This window comes from Danio rerio, chromosome 15, assembly GCF_052040795.2.
Source record: "Danio rerio strain M-AB ecotype USA chromosome 15, GRCz13ab, whole genome shotgun sequence".
NCBI classification, from domain to species: domain Eukaryota; kingdom Metazoa; phylum Chordata; class Actinopteri; order Cypriniformes; family Danionidae; genus Danio; species Danio rerio.
The window spans coordinates 18,429,977-18,451,115 of NC_141035.1; the positions used below are offsets into that span (position 1 = coordinate 18,429,977).

The 21,139-nt window shown below is 32.1% G+C and overlaps 1 protein-coding gene and 1 long non-coding RNA gene across 4 annotated transcripts in view; both read left to right on the plus strand.

Moving 5' to 3' along the window:
- LOC137487733 (uncharacterized) overlaps positions 1-21,139 on the plus strand; it is a 753,637-nt gene that overhangs the window by 479,511 nt on the left and 252,987 nt on the right. The gene's annotated exons all lie outside the window — the stretch shown is intronic.
- The window catches only part of tada2a (transcriptional adaptor 2A), a 33,592-nt gene that overhangs the window by 510 nt on the left and 11,943 nt on the right, over positions 1-21,139 (plus strand). For 2 of the 3 annotated variants that reach the window (XM_087283396.1, NM_001077141.1), the window contains 8 exon segments: positions 2,025-2,131; positions 2,224-2,283; positions 2,947-3,038; positions 4,170-4,333; positions 9,409-9,497; positions 12,024-12,096; positions 12,739-12,802; positions 16,707-16,750. In XM_087283396.1, the coding sequence (XP_087139522.1) occupies positions 2,025-2,131; positions 2,224-2,283; positions 2,947-3,038; positions 4,170-4,333; positions 9,409-9,497; positions 12,024-12,096; positions 12,739-12,802; positions 16,707-16,750 (693 nt within the window). 3 annotated transcript variants of the gene reach the window in all.

A 21,139-nucleotide genomic window follows, 5' to 3' on the forward strand; every position in this document is an offset into this window, starting at 1 on the left:
CAGTACGGCATCTTAAACTGTACCATGGTGCTGCCCCAGATTTGTAATACACATAACTTATATAAAACAATCAGTGCATTAAAGTATAAAGTCATGATTTCTTTAAAAAAAATGTTTATATATTTTTTATATAAATAAATAACAATAATTTAAAGTATATATGAATTAAAATGTAGCATATGAGTTTTTATGTTTATTTTTTATACAAATGTTTAATTTGTAAATTTATTTATTGTATTTAAAACATTTTATAACTATTTATATTGTGAGTTTAATGAATATAGTAAATAATTCACAATGCTTTTAAGTGCCATATATGATGCTGTACCATGGTGTTGTAATTCATAAATGGTAAAACAAATTAAATTTATGGTAGAAACTATAAAGTAAAATGCAGTAGCTGCAGTGCATTTACTGTAATCATACCTCATGTGAATGTTGTATTAACCAGAAATAGTTTTAAGACCCCTTACTGTATACTTTATGCTTCACAAATAGGCATGGGTCGGTATAAGATTCTGACGGTATGAGACCTTTGGATAAAAATATCACAGTTTTACAGTATTATTACTGCTCTAAAATAAGTTTTTAAATGTCTGGGTGAACAACTAAAACTTTTCCACCTAGTTTGAACACAATATAGTTTATTTTGAGAAACATAAAATATTTTGGAAAAGTAAACATGTCCTAAATTATTGAAATGAATCATTGACTTCTGCTGTTTTCATTAGTTTCAAAACACTGATTTCTTTACAACTTGAAAAGACATCTTCGCATATGTTTTTCTACTGGAGATACTGTTGTCCTAAAAAAACAAAACAAAAAAAAAACACGTAAATAAAAACCGTACAGACACCGTAGGAGCGGTATAACAGAAAACTTTGGCGGTTTTAAATCATTGACTTTTCCAAACTGCGTTGTACTTCGAAACCGGTTATCGTCCCATGGCTATTCACAAATTAATGTTTTTCTTAAATATACTCTTATTTCCTTATAAACTATCTATATTCATTAAAAAAAATTGTCTAATAACATAATAATAACAGATATTTGTAATAAAATACTCCATTTGATTTTGGTGGGTTATATTTTTCACTTTTCGTTATAATTCATAGTTTTTTTATAAGTATCAGCTTTATAACATTGTAATATGTTTTGACATACATTCAAAATTAGCAAAATAAAATAAATGCTTTAAAAATAAAATAATGGTTTTCTTTTACATTTGTAGAATATTTTATAAACACAAGAAATATTAAACATATTTATTCTAAGCAACCAACAATAAATCAATTGTCATATTTGAAAATATATTGTACACTTATGAAAAAACTTTTTCTTAAGTTTTTGAACGTTCTGTATTTTTGGTTTGATTACAGTTTGTGTCTTTTAATGTTATTATTTGTTTCATTTATTCATAAATAATATTAAATTATTAATTTGTAATTTTGTGACTAGATACAGTAGCTCTAAATCACACTATTTTTTGTGATGTATAAAACAGAATTTATTTATTTCACAGAAATTATTATTTTTACTTAAACACATACTGTACATGTGTTGTACAGTATGTATTGTATTGTGTTACAATAAAATTTATTTTTAGACATGCTTATATTATATTTTCTCTTTTTTGACAGCACAATACCATTTGAAGTTTTGAATTCAGAAGAATTTTTTTTAAAAGTTATATTTGGTGTCATATCCCAGATTTTTTTTAATCACAACAAATTAAAATATTTGGATATTTTATACTAAACTTTATTACTTTGAAAATATTGGATTTGTTTGGGTTAAATTTTAAGTAAAATAAATGTTAATATTTATTTTATTGGAAATGTTTTTTTTTTGTTTTTTTTCAGAAAACATCTAAAAAATGCTCTAAATGACAAAAAAAAATTTCATGAACTAAACATTATTACTCAAACCCATAGCTAAAATATCCAGTAAATCCAGAGAAACGGAATTTCTTGAGGGTTGGTTTGCTGATACCTTCATTCTGTTTCTAAATTTTCGGTCTCCAGATGATCCTTTCGATAAGCCTCCCTGTCGTGGATGTTCGTCATATCTGGTGGAGCCATACATCAAGTGTGCTGAATGTGGACCGTCCCCATTTCTCCTGTGTCTGCAGGTGCTTTCCTTCCACTGCTGTCTGAATGCATCAATCATACACTGTCACTGATCATGAAATACTCACTTTATGTTTTCATCTTTCTGTTGCAGTGTTTCACTAGAGGATATGAGTATAAAAAGCACCAGAGTGACCACAAATATGAAATCATGGTAAAGTTTAGATTACAACACTTAATACATACGATTTTGGAATAAAAGGTATTTCAATGGCAACTGTTTTTTGTTTGTTTGTTTTTTGTTGTAGTTAATTTTATAGTTATAGTTTTATATATATATATATATATATATATATATATATATATATATATATATATATATATATATATATATATATATAAACACTTTTAGCTCAATAGACTAACAATTACTGGAGCTGCATATTAATAGTTAGTAGGGTAGTAATTGGGTTTACCGTAGGTATTGGGTAGGATTAGGGATGTAAAATAAGATTATAGTATTATAAGTGCTAATAAACAGGTTATAACCCAGTAGTAAATGGTGTTTCTCTTTTGTTACTGGTGTAATTGATACTTAAACTAAAATGTTAACATATACTGTATGTGGGTGTTTTTTTGGTTTGTTTTGTTTTCACTAGTTATATGTTCCTAAAAATCAATAAAGTTAAATATAAAAAAATTATGTAGACTGAGTATTTAGATATATAAGATGTTTTTAAATGTTGTTTCTTCCATAAATGTTTAAAACAGATTCTTTTGTTTGTTTGTTCTTTAAAAATTCTTGATTGTAAAAATTTGCTCTATAAATGTATTTGCTCTATAAATGACATGTTTTTTTTATATGTATTTCTTCTAGACCTCAGATTTTCCGGTGTTAGAGAGTGGCTGGACTGCACAGGAGGAAATGGCTCTTTTAGAGGCCGTCATGGACTGTGGGTTTGGGAATTGGTCAGCATAGTTCCTTTCCATACCTTTTTTTCTTTCTTCTAATAAGGCTTAATTGTACTAGAGCTCAGTGTTTCCTCAGATATAAATAATGTAATGTCCTCTTCCACTATTTAAGGATTAAAATCAGAACAAAAAGTGATACATTTGTGAAGTAGTAATGGCATGAAATGTTTCAGGAATTGCCAAAAAAGAGTGCCTTCCTCAGTGTTTTGTCTTGTTTTGCAATGCAATTATTAAATCATCCAAAAATCAAGATATATTTAGTTAAATGCAAAACCGATCAATAATATATTAATGCAATGTATACATTAATATAATAATATCTTTAATATACAGTCAAGCCCGGAATTATTCATACCCCTGGCAAATTCTGACTTAAACTTACTAAAATGACACCGGCTCATGAATAAAGGTATGAATAATTTCAGGCTTGATTCTAAATATTTTAGTTTACTTTTTGAGAAATTGACAACATTAAGTGATTAAAAGAAGAACAAATGTGTGTCATTACAGCATGAAAACTTGTTTAATATGGAATAAATCGATTTTTTTGTTTGTTTTTTTTGTTTGTTTATAGGCAGACGTTTGTTCATGTTATGCATAAAAACACATTTATATCAGTTTCTTATAAAACAGGACTTCTTGTCTTATACCATTTTGCTTCTTGTTGTAAATGTATATTGAATTGCAAATAGAAATTTGCAGCAGAAAGCAAGACAAAATACTCTAAAAGAATATCAGTTTTCTACTGTGTGATCAGAAAGTACATTAAAAATAATTTCTGTTTTTAGCTTTTGGGAACAGTTTTTAAACATCAACGCTTTAGTTTAAATGTATGGCCAGTGTTAAAATTCTTATACACTGTTTTTGATAATTCAAATAAACTTAAATTAAAAATATTACAAAAAAAACAAACAAAAAAAAGATTGCATTATCAGAAACAAATCTAAAATAAAATCACTCAAACCAAAATAAATATAAATTAAATCTTAATAAAATAATAATACCAAAAATTGCATGAGCACATTAAGTAATTACAGATAACTTAAATTTGAAATAAGACTAAATGCTTTAAAAGTATTAATATGTCATTAATGTAACACTGCTGCTGTTGTATCTGGGTTTCTTCAGGCAGGACGTGGCTTACCAGATGCGCTCTAAAACCAAAGAAGAATGTGAAGGTCACTACATGAAGAACTATATCAACAATCCTCTGTTCTCCTCCACTCTGCTCAGTCTCAGACATATGGATGATCATCTGTCCCGGACAGCAGACACAGCCATTCCCTTCAAGCGTAAGTGAGCAGCAAAAACAACAGAAGCAACAGTTGTGTGATTCACCTCTAGATATACATAAGGTTTCAACAAATTACAAGTCTAATCAATCCCAAACAAGTTAAAATGAAAGTTCACGCAAAAGAAAATTAGATTTTGCTTGAAATTGACTTAATCTGACTTTTTTTCTTTAGTAAATCATTAAAATCAGACTTTTCCATCACTATTAGAGTAGAAAAAGCATGTCAGGTAATGCTAAATTAATAGCTAGTGTATGTGCAGGAAACTGAAATTGTTTGTAATCTCCCAGCCACAGTCTGATTGTTTTCTGTAAACTCGGTGATCTGTTTTTTTTTTTAGTCAAATAGCGTCTGAGGCCTTGGTTAACACCTTCTGTTAAGAATTTTTTTGTTGATTTGATTACAACAATTGGACAAAGTACCAGACAAGAGCCAGATAAATTAAACAAGCTATATGAAAAAGCCACTTTATGCATTAATTGGGATTGACCCTTCTAATTAACACTTGATCCCCCCTGAATGACGTCAAAACAAGCTGTGTGGGTTGTCAGCACTTTAAAGGGCACCTATGGTGAAAAATCTACTTTTCAAGCTGTTTGGATATACATGTGTGTAAGTATAGTGTATAGACTGTCATATTGGGTTGAAATAAACACACCTGGCCCTTTTTTTTTTTTTTTTAATTTAACAACATAAAAACGGTGGACCAATTTGAATCGGTTTTCAGATAGACCGCAACTTTACGTAGGAGTGCGGTCCCCCCGCCCACCAATATTGATTGACAGCTGCGCGCATTAACATGTCTCCGTAGTAATGCATAAAATTATATCGACAAGACAGGACGAGCGCAAAGCAACCGGGAATAAAAGGTCTGTTCAGTTTGCTAGGATCATCAATCATCATCAGACGTGATCAAGAGTGAGTTTTACAAGTTTAACATGTTTTAAAACGTGTGCACGTGTGTAATGAAGTACAGCCAGTCACTTCAGATTCATTTCATCAGCACAGCCGCGTGTCTCTCTCACTGTCTCTCTTTGTGTGTGCGTGTCTACGCTATGTATGTGTGTGTGTGTGTGCGTGTGTGTCTGCTCTACGTGTCTGTGCTATGTGTGTGTGTGTGTGTGTCTGTGTGTCTACGCTATGTATGTGCATGTGAGTCTGCTCTACGTGTCTGCGCTGTGTGTGCGTGAACTCATTGTTGCAACTCCACAAAAAATGCATCAAATACTGATTGGTAAAGTTCTTACTGTAGTATTTCTCACAAACGTTACGTGAGATCTGCTTCCTGAGGCAGCCAAGGGCGGCGATTGAGGCATGTTGCTGACAGGCACGTGGGAACGGTGGGCGGGGATGACTCGCCTTAAAGGCCCAGTGCTAAAAAACAGCAACAACCTTTTCCCAGCTATAGTACAGACACTTCAAACAGCTATAATAAATACTCTGATGGGTGTTTTGAGCTGAAACTTTACAGACACATTCTGGGGACACAAAAGATTTATAATAAATATGAAAAAAGGGGTAACCTATGTGCCCTTTAATAGATTTCTCTGATTTGTATCTTAAAAGTGCTGTGTGTACATTTTTGACTCTTCTGAAGCATAAAATACTATAATATGTTTGCAGATATTTAAAAGACATGCCAAATGAACATTTATGTTTATCTGAAAAACAATGCAGAAGTCAGATATTCTGCTTTGAAAATTGGTTTTCTATGCCAAAATGCTTTCTTTCTTTGTTCTTTTAACCTGCACAATGCCAGTTTAGCCAGTTATATTTCAGTACCTCAGGTTGCCTTGGTGGAAAACCTCTTATTTCATTTATTTAGAAAGGCTCTCAAAGCATGTGTTCGTGACCGAAATGTGTCCTCCAGTGGACAGTAGTAGATTCCAAAATGAGAAGCAGATTCAGAGTTCCACGTGAGGTTATTAATAAGCAACATTAGGTAAGCAGGAGCATCGTAAGCCCTGTGTCCTAACAACACACTACGCGACGGTATTTGCAGTGATAAGCAATCTGCCTATTTGCACCAGACGAAACACAACAGAAATTTAAATACAACCATTTAGAAGCAAAGAATATGCACCACTCATAAAATGGTGAGGTTTATAATCTAATTAGGGGTTATAATTAGGGATGCACCGATATGGATTTTTTTGGCCGATACCGATAACCGATATTTCTTCAGACTTGGAGGCCGATAGCCGATATGTATAGGCCGATAATTATGAATATTTTAAATTGTTATATTTTTATACAGCAAACTTAATAAAAGATTGAACTGTTCTTATGAACTGAATAGCCTATACATAATTCAAAAAAGCTATAATTTCAAAATTGCAAGGTGATTATAGACCTATATTCATGATTTCACATAAATCTGCATGCAAAAAATTATTTCCTTTTCTTCATAGAAAATTAACATGCAAGTTGATTGTTGCATAAAAATAATAGTTTAAATAACAAAATGGTATTTAATTAACAAGCAAGTTAAACATATTTAAATAAGATGAAAATGAAAAGAGCTAAGGACTAAAACCAGCTCAAATGGTCATGAAGAAAACATGTTACAGTGATGTACACATGTACAAATATGTGTGTTCAATTTCAAACTGTTTATTTTATTTTTAAGATCTGAGGTGAAACTATCTGCTGCTGCTTTCAGTTTATGGCAATAAATGTCATGTGAAATAGCATTCAAAATCACATTATTAGTGTTTATCATTAATCATTAAAATAATAATGGTTCATTCCATTGTGAATGTATAATCAGGGCTTGAAATTAACTATTTCACTTGGTAGCACCGTTGCTCCCAACTTAACATATTTAGGAGTACCAGAAAAAATTTAGGAACACCACCAAAAATAAATGAGCACCATTGCAAAATGTATTTAAAGGGATTTATTGTATTTGAAAACAACATAAATTAGGACTAACAAAAACCAGAAACAACTATCTTACTAATGCTGTGATGACTTATTGATATTTGTGTGCAATAGTTCCAAAATGCATGTCTAATAATTATTAAATATTAATGATGACAAAAATGACAATAATACTAAATTACATTTCTCAATATGATGCTGCCTTGAATGTGCTTGAATGTGAGTTATCTGCTAAAAAAAGTCTTTATGAAATAAATAAATATATATAAGTTTATTTATATATATAAATAAATATAAGTTACTTTATGAAAAATATGGTTTGCGTCAAACTAAAATAAAGCATTGCAGTAAAAAAAATGTTTATTTTGTACTATTGTTTTTATATGCATGTCAATCTAAAAAAGAATGTTTCTGTCACAAAACAAACGAAAGACTATAATAAATCATTAAATTCAAGATTGAAAGCTGCAAAACTGTTTTTTAGTTAGTAATTAAATAATAATATAAATCTCAAGGAATAATGGACAGAAGAACCTAATAAAAGTCTCATTTCTATCACTCTTTAAAAGTTTTGATTATCTTGTTATTGATAATCTTGTCTTGTTATGAGCTGATTTTCATTTTTCTTCGTTTGTGGAAAGCAGGCGAGTCAGCCGCACCAATTTATGAGCATGCAGAGCAGGATTCCCCCGATGACCACTGGCGCAAAACCGCTCTTTGTTATGAGCTAATATGAACCAATACAGCAGCAAGGAAGACCGATTCAGCACATTTTTAAAAAAAATCTTAACAGGTCGCACTACAACCATTATATGCAGTCGCAGAAATGCTCCCAAATTTATTATGAGGTTGAATTGATGAAATTTCAGGGGCAAATGCGACCAAAACGGTTGCAATTTCGAGCCCTGATAATTACGCCAATCAGTCTATGCAAGAAAAAAATCATTCGACAGTCTGAAACCAGCAAATCTAGAAAACCAATAGACACTCTTAAGTGTTCGCAAAAGAATTTTCCCTGCAAAATAGGCATTTGTGTCTACATTGTCTAACAGTAAATTACAATTAGATGCACTGTTTGTATAATTTGACCCACAGTAACCACTGAAATAGCTAATCAGTAGTTAGCTAAATTTATACACAAAATTTCCCTCAAAACACTGAATATTTAAATAGGTTTTATTAGATGCAATTTACATGAATTTGATTCACTAAAGCATGTATTACACAAACTAACATTAGCGACAAAACTGACCCCACAAGAGTATTCTGGTCTAATGTGTTTTTCGACCACCTCTTGACAAGCTCAAAGCGTTTAACAGACTGTTCACACCTGTACTACCTGATGAAGTAGTTACAAAAATGCATCTTCTTAATATCAGGTGTGAACATTGTAAGAGATTGCAATCATTGTACTCATCTGTTGTTGTCAGAGTAAATGTGTAGAGTGGCAAGAATGTCCACTACATGCACAAAGCCTCTCTAACCGGGTTTGCTCTAGCTCTGATCCGGGTTTTCCATCTTCTGCTACTCGCTCCTTGCTTGTTTGATTTTTTTTTTTACACTGACATTTTATGGAGGTTTTTAATGAAATATTTATTCTTCTGCCATCCTATTTTAAATCAGCATATATATATATATATATATATATATATATATATATATATATATATATATATATATATATATATATATATATATAAATAGTTTTTTTTTCATATTGTGATGTTAAAGGCTTTATTTCATTAGAATTGATGGAATAGTTATCATTCGCTATTAGTCAACTAAATCTAAGTCAAAATAAATTAATACATCATGAGAGAATAGAAATTATTTAGATAAAAAATTATGATGGCACATGAAGTACAAATAAGGTATATATGGATAAATGGCTTACAATAAACAGTGCTGTACTGAATAGCAGGACATCAGTCGTGTTCTAATCCATGCTTCTTTCATTGTGTTCATTTGTGTTTGCCATCCTGAGCTCCACATCCCTGCGGGCACTCATTCATCACACTCTCACCACACACAGACTAACAGATTGAATACGAGATGTGCTTGTCTGATTCATTTTGTTGTTAAGATGGCACATAAGCACACACAGACAAATCTGCAGTGTTCAAAATGTGGCAATGACTGATTGATGCATCATTATAATAATAATGTCATGCTTTGTGTTGTATGTGTTTCAGCCACTGACGATCCTCCAAGGCCTTCCTTTGACTCGCAACTGTCCAGAGATATGGCCGGATACATGCCAGCTCGAGCAGACTTCATGGAGGTAACAGATCTGCAGCTACTAGACTTTAGTCAGGGTTACACCTTATTTCAATATTGACATGGATGAAAACAAATTTGTAGGGAATAGAAATGCATGCCTTCAGTGGAGTGTAAGTAAGATAAAGTACATCCAAGTGGTTCTTATCGCATCAGCGAAGCAAATCTGTGGAGTGTTGTTCTGTGGAGAAAAAAAAAACAACCGACTGGATGTACTTTATGCCACTTATTACACAGGTACTTGTCACTAAACGTAAAAACGTGACTCAAAGCTTGTATGTTGTATTCAGCCGTAAAAGTTTATTAAGTGTTTAATTAAATGCAAAACAGGAAATGAAAATGGCTGAATGGAGCAAACAATAACCAGGGTGTCCGCAGGTTCTTAAGTCTTAAAATGTCTTGCATTTCAACAACTAAATGTTAGGCTTTAAAAATGATTAAATTTGCTAAAATGTTGTCTTGTAGGTCTTAAATAGTTTTTTTTTACAGGTCTTAATTTTCATATGTCCGAATCAGGGGTACGTTTTCGAAAGCCAACTAAGGTCGCAAGTTCCGTCGTTACAACCATAGTTTATTTATTTAGCATTTTTCAAATCTGTCGTTGCAAAGAACATTCACAAACTGCATCGCAAACTTCAATGTTTGCAACTACACCTTTGGAGCTGTAGTTAGAAACATAGTTCCTGGCTGTGTTCTATTCCCAGTTATTGTAGTTATATGCCCAGTTATATGCCCTATACATTCTAACATTTAAACTTGAAATGATTTTTAAAAAATTAAGTCATCACTCTTAAGTGTAATTTGCTGTCAAAGTATTTTTACAGTTCAGTTTTAGCAGTCTTGCGTTGCCGCTTTAGTGCACTTTAAAAGCATTCATGTCATTTTGAACACAGCCGTGGCTCATGATGAAAGCTACAGGTGACCTATTATTTAAAAGCTAATGGTTTTAATATCTAGTATGTATTTATTAAGTATCTGTACTGTATATGACGTGGGCCTGTTAGTTAGAACATTTGTGCAGTGGTTTGCATGTGTCAAATTGTAAAAGTAGACTTTTCAAAAAAATAAATAAATAAACAATATTCTACTTAATAATAATAATAATCAGTGATATTATTAATATAATTATTAAAGTAGGATTTTTTTCATTTCCTAATAAATATAACATTTTATTTCTTAATAAATAGACTGTTTATTTATTTATTTATTTATTTGTATGATTAATATATGATACTAGAATACGTGGTTGCTTTTGTAAGTGATTTTATGTTTTAGAATAGAATATATAATGTTCTCAATAATATTTGTAAAGGAAACAGGCCCTATATATGCCGTTTACATACAGTATATTACAATTAATATGGAAAGCAATTGCATGTTTTTACTAAAACTAATATTGGATTTTTTTTTTAAATGTGTGTGCGTGTGAAACAATATAATTTGCACAAAGAAATTTCCTCTCTAAATAAGCTGTTACCACCTGATTTAGAGTACCATTATAGGCGCTTTACATGATATCTAACATGGTTCAAATTATGGATCGACAGAGAAACTACGGTTTTGGGGAAACACTCATCACTACATCTTTCTTTTTTCCAAACGATGCATCGTACTATGATAGTTAATCCCGGAGTTACGTCGTTGTTTGGGAAACGCACCACAGGTCGACACCGACACAGTCCATCTCAATAAAACTTTACTCTATTTATAACTCTGTTTACCAATATGGATTAGTTGTCTTCCCTACAATTACATTGGTTAAAAAGTTCTCTATGTATTTATAGACCATATATGTTGGGGACACTGACCTGGACCGACTGTTGTACTTTTAGTTTTTTTAAAGTTTATACAGCTTGTCAATCTTCTTTAACAACAACAACAACAAAATAAGTGTGTAAGTACACAACTAGGTTTTGCTTTGTTTTGACACATTTAAAATATGTGGCTAACATAACTTATTTGAATTTATTATGTAAAACTCTTTTTGTGCTGGCCCAAATGGGCCATTAGAAATAGTCCTTAGCATTTAGCCTTGTTTTAGTCGAAAATTGTATCTATAGTGGTGTTAAAAAGTCTTAGGTACGTTCACACCCGACACGGATGAATCGTCAAGTGCGAGTGATCTATGTGCAAAGATGACCCTGCAGATGCTATTTTAGCCTTGCTCCATACGATCAGCAAGCACATTCAGCACCCTGGTGCTTTGCCAGAATTTTATTGATTTTAGTTCAGCTTTTAATACTAATTAATCAGAATCTTGACTATTTAGAATAAAGTATTCCAGAGCCATGTGATATTGTTGTTTAACGGTTGTTTAAAATCAATACATGAAATGTCTTCTTTAAAAAAATAAGAAACGATAGCAAAAACACCCTTAAACCTTTGTATGAATGTTTTGATATTTATACAGCCTGATACAGGCTTGTTTCCATAAATTCAATATGCCGTCTAATGACTGTCTGTTTAGAACTTATTTAATTCATACATTTTTTAAAGCAACCTCTCTTTCTCTTTTTGTCTCTGAAATTAGGAGTTTGATAATTACGCTGAATGGGATTTAAAAGATATTGACTTTGTCGATGATGATTCTGATATCCTTCATGGTAAGTGCAACAGTAGAAAAAATGACTACATTTGTTCTCTCATTTTACTGAAATCAAATGTTATTTTTACAATGTAGCATTATCATAACCAGTTTGCCATTGAAAAATCATAGTTGTTATTGCTGGCTTAATGAGATCAAACATCATTATGGTCTTTTTTTACTTTTATTTCTATTATAAAACATCCTGAATTTAGTTTTCTGTATCCATTTTGATGCTATTATACAAATTCTTATTGTAATGTTTGATTTTAATTGAATTTTAGATCATTTTATTATTTTTTATTATGGTTTATTATTTTTAAGTTGAACCACTTAAGTTTAATTAAGTTGTATTTCAGTTATAGTATTATTATAAGTTAAATTTTCATACTTTAGCTAGATACAAATAGTTAGCAAATCATCATATTTAATTTTATTTAAAATTAACATTTTATTATTTATAATGTTTTTCATATATACTATTATACATTATTTATATATATATATATATATATATATATATATATATATATATATATATATATATATATATATATATATATATTAGATTTTATTTGTAAATATTTGTGAAAACATACTGAATGCTAAATTCTTGGTAACTACTTTTTACCATGTTTGTGGTATTATTGTGTTATTGCAGCCCTGAAGGTTGCTGTAGTGGATATTTATCACTCCAGACTAAAGGAAAGACAGAGGAGAAAAAAGTAAGTAGAAAAAAATACTTGTACTGCATAACATCAACCTCTAGAGGGCCACCCTTCCCTATTAAATTAGATCTCAAATTAGAGCGTTATTTCTAAGGGCCCCTTTCTCAATTAACAAATTATATATCTGAACAAAAATATGTAACACTCATATGATAGATACCAAAATAAAATTAATTATCACATGCATGTTTGAGAAATGCCTTGCTGGAGTTCATCTGGTTTGTTATAATGTAACCTATACATAGCAACTAATCGGCCAGTCTGATTTTCTCCTGCACAAACAGTAACAGTAACGGTGTGAAATCAGCAGTAATGTGCCCTAGTCGACCTGTAATAGACCAGTGGTGTGTGTATGTGTCTGTGTGTTTAAGAGCTTGACCTCAGCTGTGTAGTGAAGTGGAGCCTGAGCTGTCGTCTGAGATCTCCTGCAGAGATACACACACACACACGCATTCCTCCAGCGGATGCTTTTAATAACACCATCCTCAGACCAAGCAGCGCATCTTGTCATTGCAATGCATTTAGTTTGTTATTATGTGAAATACTAATGAATATTCCCTGCATGATTCATTTTAAACTTCAACGTAGAATATGTTTATATATTTATATTTCTTTTCCCATCAGTTTTTTATTTAATCATGTTAAAATCACTTTATTGTACAACTTTAAAGGGATGGTTCAAATTCTGTCATCATTTACTCCTTCCACTTGTTCCAAACCTGTTTGACTTACTTTCTTCTGTTGAACGCAAGAGAAGATAATTTGAAGAAAACTGTAACTGTTGACTTCCATAGTTTTTTTTTTTTTTTTTTTTTTGCCTTTTATGGATGTAATGGTTAAGTTTTCAGTTTTACAGCATGAAATATTCTTTAACTATAAAATAATTGTAAAAAAAAAAAAAAATGTATTTTAGTAAAATAATGTTGTTGTAGTTATGGTGTTAACAAAATGTTGCTGAATGAAGCTGAAAAATAATGTGCAAATGTGCAATTTGGGCATAAATATGTTATACACATACATACACAGTTAGGTGCATAAATATTTGGACATCGACACAATTCTAACATTTTTGGCTCTATACACCAACACAATCAATTTAAAATTAAACGAACAAAATTTGCCATAACAGCAGACTTTCAGCTTTAATTTAAAGTGGAATGTTATGCAATGGCCAAGTCAATCACCTGAGCTGAATCCGATTGAGCTTGCATTTCACTTGCTGAAGATAAAAACTGAAGGGAAAATGCCCCAAGAACAAGTAGGAACTTAAGACAGTTGCTGTAGAGGCCTGGCAGAGCACCACTAGGAAGCTCTCAGCATCTGATGATGTCTATGTGTTCCAGACTTCAGGCTGTAGTTGACTGCAAAGAATTTGCAACCAAGTATTAAAAAGTGATTATCATGATTATTATAATTAAAATATGATTATTATTCTGTCCAATTATTTTTGGACCCTAAACAAGTGGGAGGCACATATGCAAACTGTTATTCCTTAAGCGTATACCTGATTTCAATGTAAAAACCCTCAAATTAAAGCTGACAGTCTGCAGTTAAAGTATATCTTGAATGTTTCATTTCGGCTCCATTGGGTTCATGTATAGAGCCATAAATGTTGTGAATTGTGTTAATGTCCAAACATTTATGGACCTATCTCTGTGTGTGTGTGTGTGTGTGTGTGTGTGTGTGTGTGTGTGTGTGTGTGTGTGTGTGTGTGTGTGTGTGTGTGTGTGTGTGTGTGTGTGTGTGTGTGTGTGTGTGTGTGTGTGTGTGTGTGTGTGTGTTTATGTACAGTTGAAATCAGAATTATTAGACCTCCTTTAAATTTGTTTTCTTTTTTTAAATATTTCCCAAATGATGTTTAACAGAGCAAGGAAATTCTCACAGTATATCTGATATTTTTTCTTCTGGAGAAAGTCTTATTTGTTTCATTTCCGCTAAAATAAAAGCAGTTTTTAATTTTTTAAACAGCATTTTAACCATTTAAACCATTTTTTACAAACCATCATTATACAATAACTTGCCTAATTATCCTAACCTATGTAGATAACCTAATTAACCTAGTTAAGCCTTTAAATGTCACTGTAAGCTGTATAGAAGTGTCTTGAAAAATCTAGTTAAATATTATTTACTGTCATCATGGCAAAGATAAAATAAATCAGTTATTAGAAATGGGTTATTAAAACTATTATGCTTAGAATGTGTAAAAAAAAAAAAAAACTTCTCACTGTTAAACAGAAATTAGGGAAAATAATAAACAGGGGGGTAATAATTCAGAGGGGCAAGGCTAGTAATTCTGACTTCAACTATATACAGTTGAAGTCAGAATTATTAGCCCCCTTTTGATTTTTTTTCTTTTTTTTTAATATTTCCCAAACGATGTTTAACTGAGCAAGGAAATTTTCACAGTATGTCTGATAATATTTTTTCTTCTGGAGAAAGTCTTATTTGTTTTATTTCAGCTAGAATAAAAGCAGTTTTTTTTTTTTTTAAACTATTTTGGGACAAAATTATTAGCCCCTTTAAGCTATTTTTTTTCGTTAGTCTACAGAACAAACCTTTGTTATACAATAACTTGCCTAATTACCCAAACCTCCCTAGTTCACCTTATTAACCTAGTTAAGCCTTTAAATGTCACTTTAAGCTGTATAGAAGTGTCTTGAAAAATATCTTGTCAAATAATATTTACTATCATCATGACAAAGATGAAATAAATCAGTTATTAGAAATAGGTTTCTAAAACTATTATGCTTAGAAATGTGCTGAAACAATCTTCCCTACATTAAACAGAAATTGGGGAAAAAAATAAACAGGGGCGCTAATAAGTCAGGGGGGCTAATAATTCTGACTTCGACTGTGTATATATATATATATATATATATATATATATATATATATATATATATATATATATATAGTTGAGGTTAGAATATAGCTTAAAGTGACATTTAAAAGCTTAATTAAGTTAATTAGGCAAGTTATTGTATAACGATGGTTTGTTCTGGAGACTATCGGAATAACATATACCTTAAAGGGGCTAATATATTTTTTTTACCCTAAAATGGCTTTTAAAAAATTAAAAACTGCTTTTATTTTAGCCGAAATAAATAAAACAAGTCTTTTTCCAGAAGAAAAATATTATCAGACATTCTGTGAGAACTTCCTTGCTCTGTTAAACATCATTTAAGAAATATTTAAAAAAAATCCAAGGGGGGCTAATAATTCTGACTTCAACTGTATATAGTATATATCGATTTATTACATTTTTGTTTGTTGCTTGTTTACATTGTTTTCAGACATCTTTTATTCTCATAAAGGCAGCATTTATTTGATCAACATTGACGATATTATATTAATATTGTGTAATTTATTAATCTCCCACAGCATTTCTCATCATCAATGTCACATGAAATCATGTGAAATCAAAAATCCAATAACATTTTATAATAACTCCACCCTATGAATCATTTAAGTAGCAAATAGTCAATTCATCATTTGTTAATTCATCATCACAAACTACTCCTAAATATCTGGTTTGTATGTAATGCAATACTTAGTCTAGTAATGCAAATTGAATCAAAAATCAAACATTTCAGAATCAAAGAAAGTGACTATAAGTCAAGAATACAGCATTTGTAGCTGTATTTATGAACTGCTTGCTAATGTATAATGTAGAGTTAATGCTTAAGAAATGATTAATCAATTATTTGCTAGTGACTCAAAGTGTGCAGTTATTATAAAGTGTTACCAAAAATCTTTCCAATGTAATGATTTGAAAACAATATTCCTTAAAAATATCTTTTGAAAATGTTTTATATTTGTTGACATTGTGATTAAAAAAGAATTAAGTCAGGATTTAAAAAAAAAAACAGCACTTGTTTAAAATGAAATCTCTGTCTCTTAGGATCATTCGGGATCACGGCCTCATCAACCTACGCAAGTTTCAGAGTAAGCAGTGCTTTTTTTCTTTTAAAAATGCTGTCGTGCATCATATTAACCAAGCACTCCAGCAGTCTGCCATCCCTATTATTTATCCTCAGTATGTGAGCTGAAGTTCCTCGCTCAAGCTCTCACAGGTTGGTTTCCACACACAAACAACAAGTTAGATCCACAAGACGACCCTCCCTGTCCTCCAATAACATCATCTATGTGAAATGTTTACAGCCAGCAGCCGGAAAACTGCTCTCCCAGATCAACACTGATCCCAGAGCAGTTTTCGCCAGCTGTGATTGCTCCCCTATGAACAGTTTGGCATGAAATGAACATTTCGACTATCATGACAAAAGAGATTGCATCTTTACGAGGCTTTATTGATCGGCACCCTCTGGGCAGCGAGTCGCCTTTTCTCAGTAAATAGAAACCCCGTCCCTGGCTATTTCCCCCTGGACATTTCACTCGCCCAGCCACTTCGATAGGAATACGCTTATCCAATTATTTACTCTTTACGTGCAGCGAAAGGAAGAATACAAAAGATTCCATTCGGGTTCAGCATGTTTTCCTGAGACGTACTGAGTGTTTGTGATGCGAGGAGGGCTTTAAGTCGTTTTTATTTATCTATGGGCTCCAGCCGCCCTCCTCGTCTCTCTGCATGCTCAAGACAAAAGAGAAGCGATATTACTGCCGAACTGCAGCCTTGTTGTCATGGAAACTGCAGGAATGTGTGTGTGTGCGCGCGTTTCGAGTGATAATGGAAGCAGTGGCCAAGACCTGATGGCTCGCAGCGGTGTTGGTTTATCCCTGATTCAGGAGAGCAAGACTGCTTGACCTGGCCGTGCAAACAGCAGACAGTCTTGTTACCCATCAGCCACTGCTGCGTGGAGAGCACTGCTTTTGTTGTTTGATATATCCTGAAGGATGTGTATGTACAGCTACCATAAAATTGAGATCGCCAATGGAAAAGTTGCTCTGGATTTGTTTTTGGTTGGAGTAAAATAATAGTATTTGTTTTATTCTACAAAGGGGTTTATTTGTTCGCCAGGATAGGACAATTGGGCAGAATAGCAAATGTTTTCAGTTGTTGGTTTTAGGGCTGGGCGATATTGCAAAAAAAATATTACAATATCATATCATTCCATATCAATAATTATTGAATATTTTTTACAATTTAAAAATGGAAATTTTAGACCCTAAAAATTCGCTGTTCAAGATCTTAAATATTTTTGTGCAAGTCTTATTTTGTCCATGTAACGCTACTTCTAATGCTCATTTAAATTATTTTTTGTTGTTGTTTCTTGGTTTTCGTGGTGTTGTAGTTCTTTATTTCACTAGTCCAAATGTAATTCGCGATATTACACCTACAAATGAGACCAACATGCAATAGCCAATCAGCTTTCTGTTATTGAACTCAGTGCGCCCGGCGAATGTGACGTCATTGCAGATTTTGCGGAGGTTCGCTTTGGGTGCGCTTGACGTGATTTCGGCTGGCGGACTGCACTGAACTTTTTGAGACTCGAGTGAAGAATTACATTTGAGTTGATTATGAATCACTTTGAAGAGATTTTGTCAAACAGATATAGCTGTACAGACATCTTTATGATCCGTATATCTGTGATCATAGGAATAACCAGATGAACCATAATTCTTAGCTAGAAATTGCAACAGCGGTGGGAAAGGAAGAAAGTTTTTGTTAAAAAATTTGGAAAAACCTGAGGGATAAGTTTGTTAAAACCAAAAGATGCCCTGGCAAAAGTGACCCAGGTTCACAATTACAGAATATGTTTTTCCACTATTTAGGTTTTACACTGATGAATATATACAGTTTTAAATTTAAAACAATTTAATCGGTTCAAAACTATAATTAAGGAATAAATTATTTCTTTGAGAACTAAAAAAGAATATTTGAACCTATCGGTTTACAATATACTGATGCCCTGTTTTTCTAGGCTTTATTGGTGATAATGGTCAGGATTGTTGGACAGTAATGTGTGAATTGTAGAGCAATATAATTGTAGAGAATCCCATATTCTGTTTTTATTGGTATTTAACTTTAATAGGTAGAACTGTCCAAAATATGAACAAAAGCAAGTGATGCATCAAAGTGTGATTTGAAAAATCTTGAATAGTTATAAAAATCTTTACAATCATTCAAATAAAAAAAAGAATTAGTTTAAAAATATTGAACAATATTAATGATATGACGTAGTTCCGAAAACTTAAACTTCTTTTTAAAGCCCCTGTGATTTAAATGAGCGCACAGTCTGCGAAGATGCATGATGTGTTGCTAGGTGAAAGTAGAAATTAGCCTTAAGATGTTTGTTTGTTTGTTTCCTGTAGTTCAGTGATGCATCTAACCTGTCTTCAGTACCGTTCAATTTGAATACATATATTTTGCCACTAGTTTTGTGATTTTTGCATTTTCTCTTTATTTATGCATGTTATTGATATTGTGAAATAGATCTTAAATTTAATGCTTAATGGTCTTAAAAAGGTCTTAAAAAGTCTTAATTTTGACAATGTGATATCTGCAGAAACCCTGAACTTTATTGTAATTTACCAACATTACTAAGGCAAATAGTTTCAATAGTCAAAAACAAGAATATTTAAACAAAATATCTCATCTCTTTGTAATTAAATAAACAAAAGTGTTATGAGAGACTCTTAAACTTGATAAATAAACTTTTACAAAGTGTGTGCAACGGTAAAGGTAGATCAACATCTGTAAGGTGTGAATAATGATGATACAGTAAACCTCAAACTCTCTAAATAAAACAAATTATGATAATCAAATCTGAGCTTTCAAGTAAAGAAACTATCCATCATTATTCAAATACATATTGCAACATTACAAATTGTAAAGTTGAATGACTACATTACCCCTATGCTAAAAAATCTTTCAGATGGGGAGCTAGCAGCTGGGATGCACAAAAAAAAGAAAACAAAAAGTCACTCTGGTGACATCCTTACATGTTTTTATTTACAATCGCCCCATTGCTGATAGCCACGGCACTCCCGTGTTGTTATTCTGACCTGAAGTGACAAGCACAAGCGTGTGATTTCCTTCACCATTTTCTATGGCGTCTCTCATAACTAGGCAATCAATTTCCTGGGATAACAAATGGACAAATCATTGCTGCAGCTCCGATGCACGTTTATGGAGAAAAGTAAAAAGCACTGGTGTTTGGGTGCGCTGTCTTTGTCTGAGGTAATTAGTCTGCCGTTATTACTGAAATGTGTATATTCCATACAAAGTTTGAAGCAGATTGGTTAGTTACTTACATGAATTGTGATGCACGCGCAGCATTTGGAAAAGTTCAGATGTTTCTTAACTAGTTGTACTTGGAAAAGGCATGCCTCCATTGGAAATGACAAACTGGCACCCTAAGCTTATTAGCATTGCTTCCAAGGCATGCGCTCAACAGCCACATTTTAATAAAACATTTTAATTTTGGAAATCAGGATTATTCCACAAAATATTTTTTCTTAACTCTTCTGTAAACATGTAAACAATGTAAACATCTGTAATCTTGGCAGTTTGTTTGTTATTTTAAAGTAACAGAGAGATCAAGAGTTGTTCAGACATTTATTTCATCATGTTGTACTGAAATGGAATATTGAGTAGAGGGCGGGGCATCCTTTTTGTGCATCATTCCCTCATAAGACACTATTGGTAGGAGGGGCGTGGCTAAGAATAATGCCTCTGATACCATCAAACAGACGTCAACAGCGAAGGATGGTAATCTTTTAAAGATTACCAAAAAAACCTTATCTTTTTTCAGTGGATTATCTTCCGCACTGATTAATTATTCACAAAAAGAATAACAATACAATAAACATTGTAACTTTTGATTTCACACAGACTTTAAGCTCTAAATGACAATGTAGTTGTTTTTGAGAAATAAAAATATTATTTAGTAAATTAATAATTTCATTTCACATCAGATTATTGTCTTTTTGCATAAAATGACAAATAAGGTACCATTTTTTTAGACGTTTGTATTATTATTTCAACACGGTACAGTTTTAGCTTTTAATAATTATTTCCTGGAAGAAAAACATTTGTTATTCTCACCAACTGTCATTTTATGAAAGAAAGCTCTAATAGACAGTGGTTTCAAGTAAAATTTGGAACAAATATTTTCAGAGGTTAATAGAATATTATTATAAACATTTTACTGTCAGCTTGCTCTCTGCTACTCTCACGTGGTCACCCACTGAAGCTAAGCAGGGCTGCGCCCAGTCAGTACCTGGATAGGAGACCACATGGGAAACTAGGTTGCTGCCGGAAGTGGCATTAGTGAGATCAGCAGGGGGAGCTCAACCTGCGGATTGTGTGCGTCCTAATGCCCCAATATATTAATGGGGACTCTATACTGCACAGTAAGTGCCGTCTTTTGATTG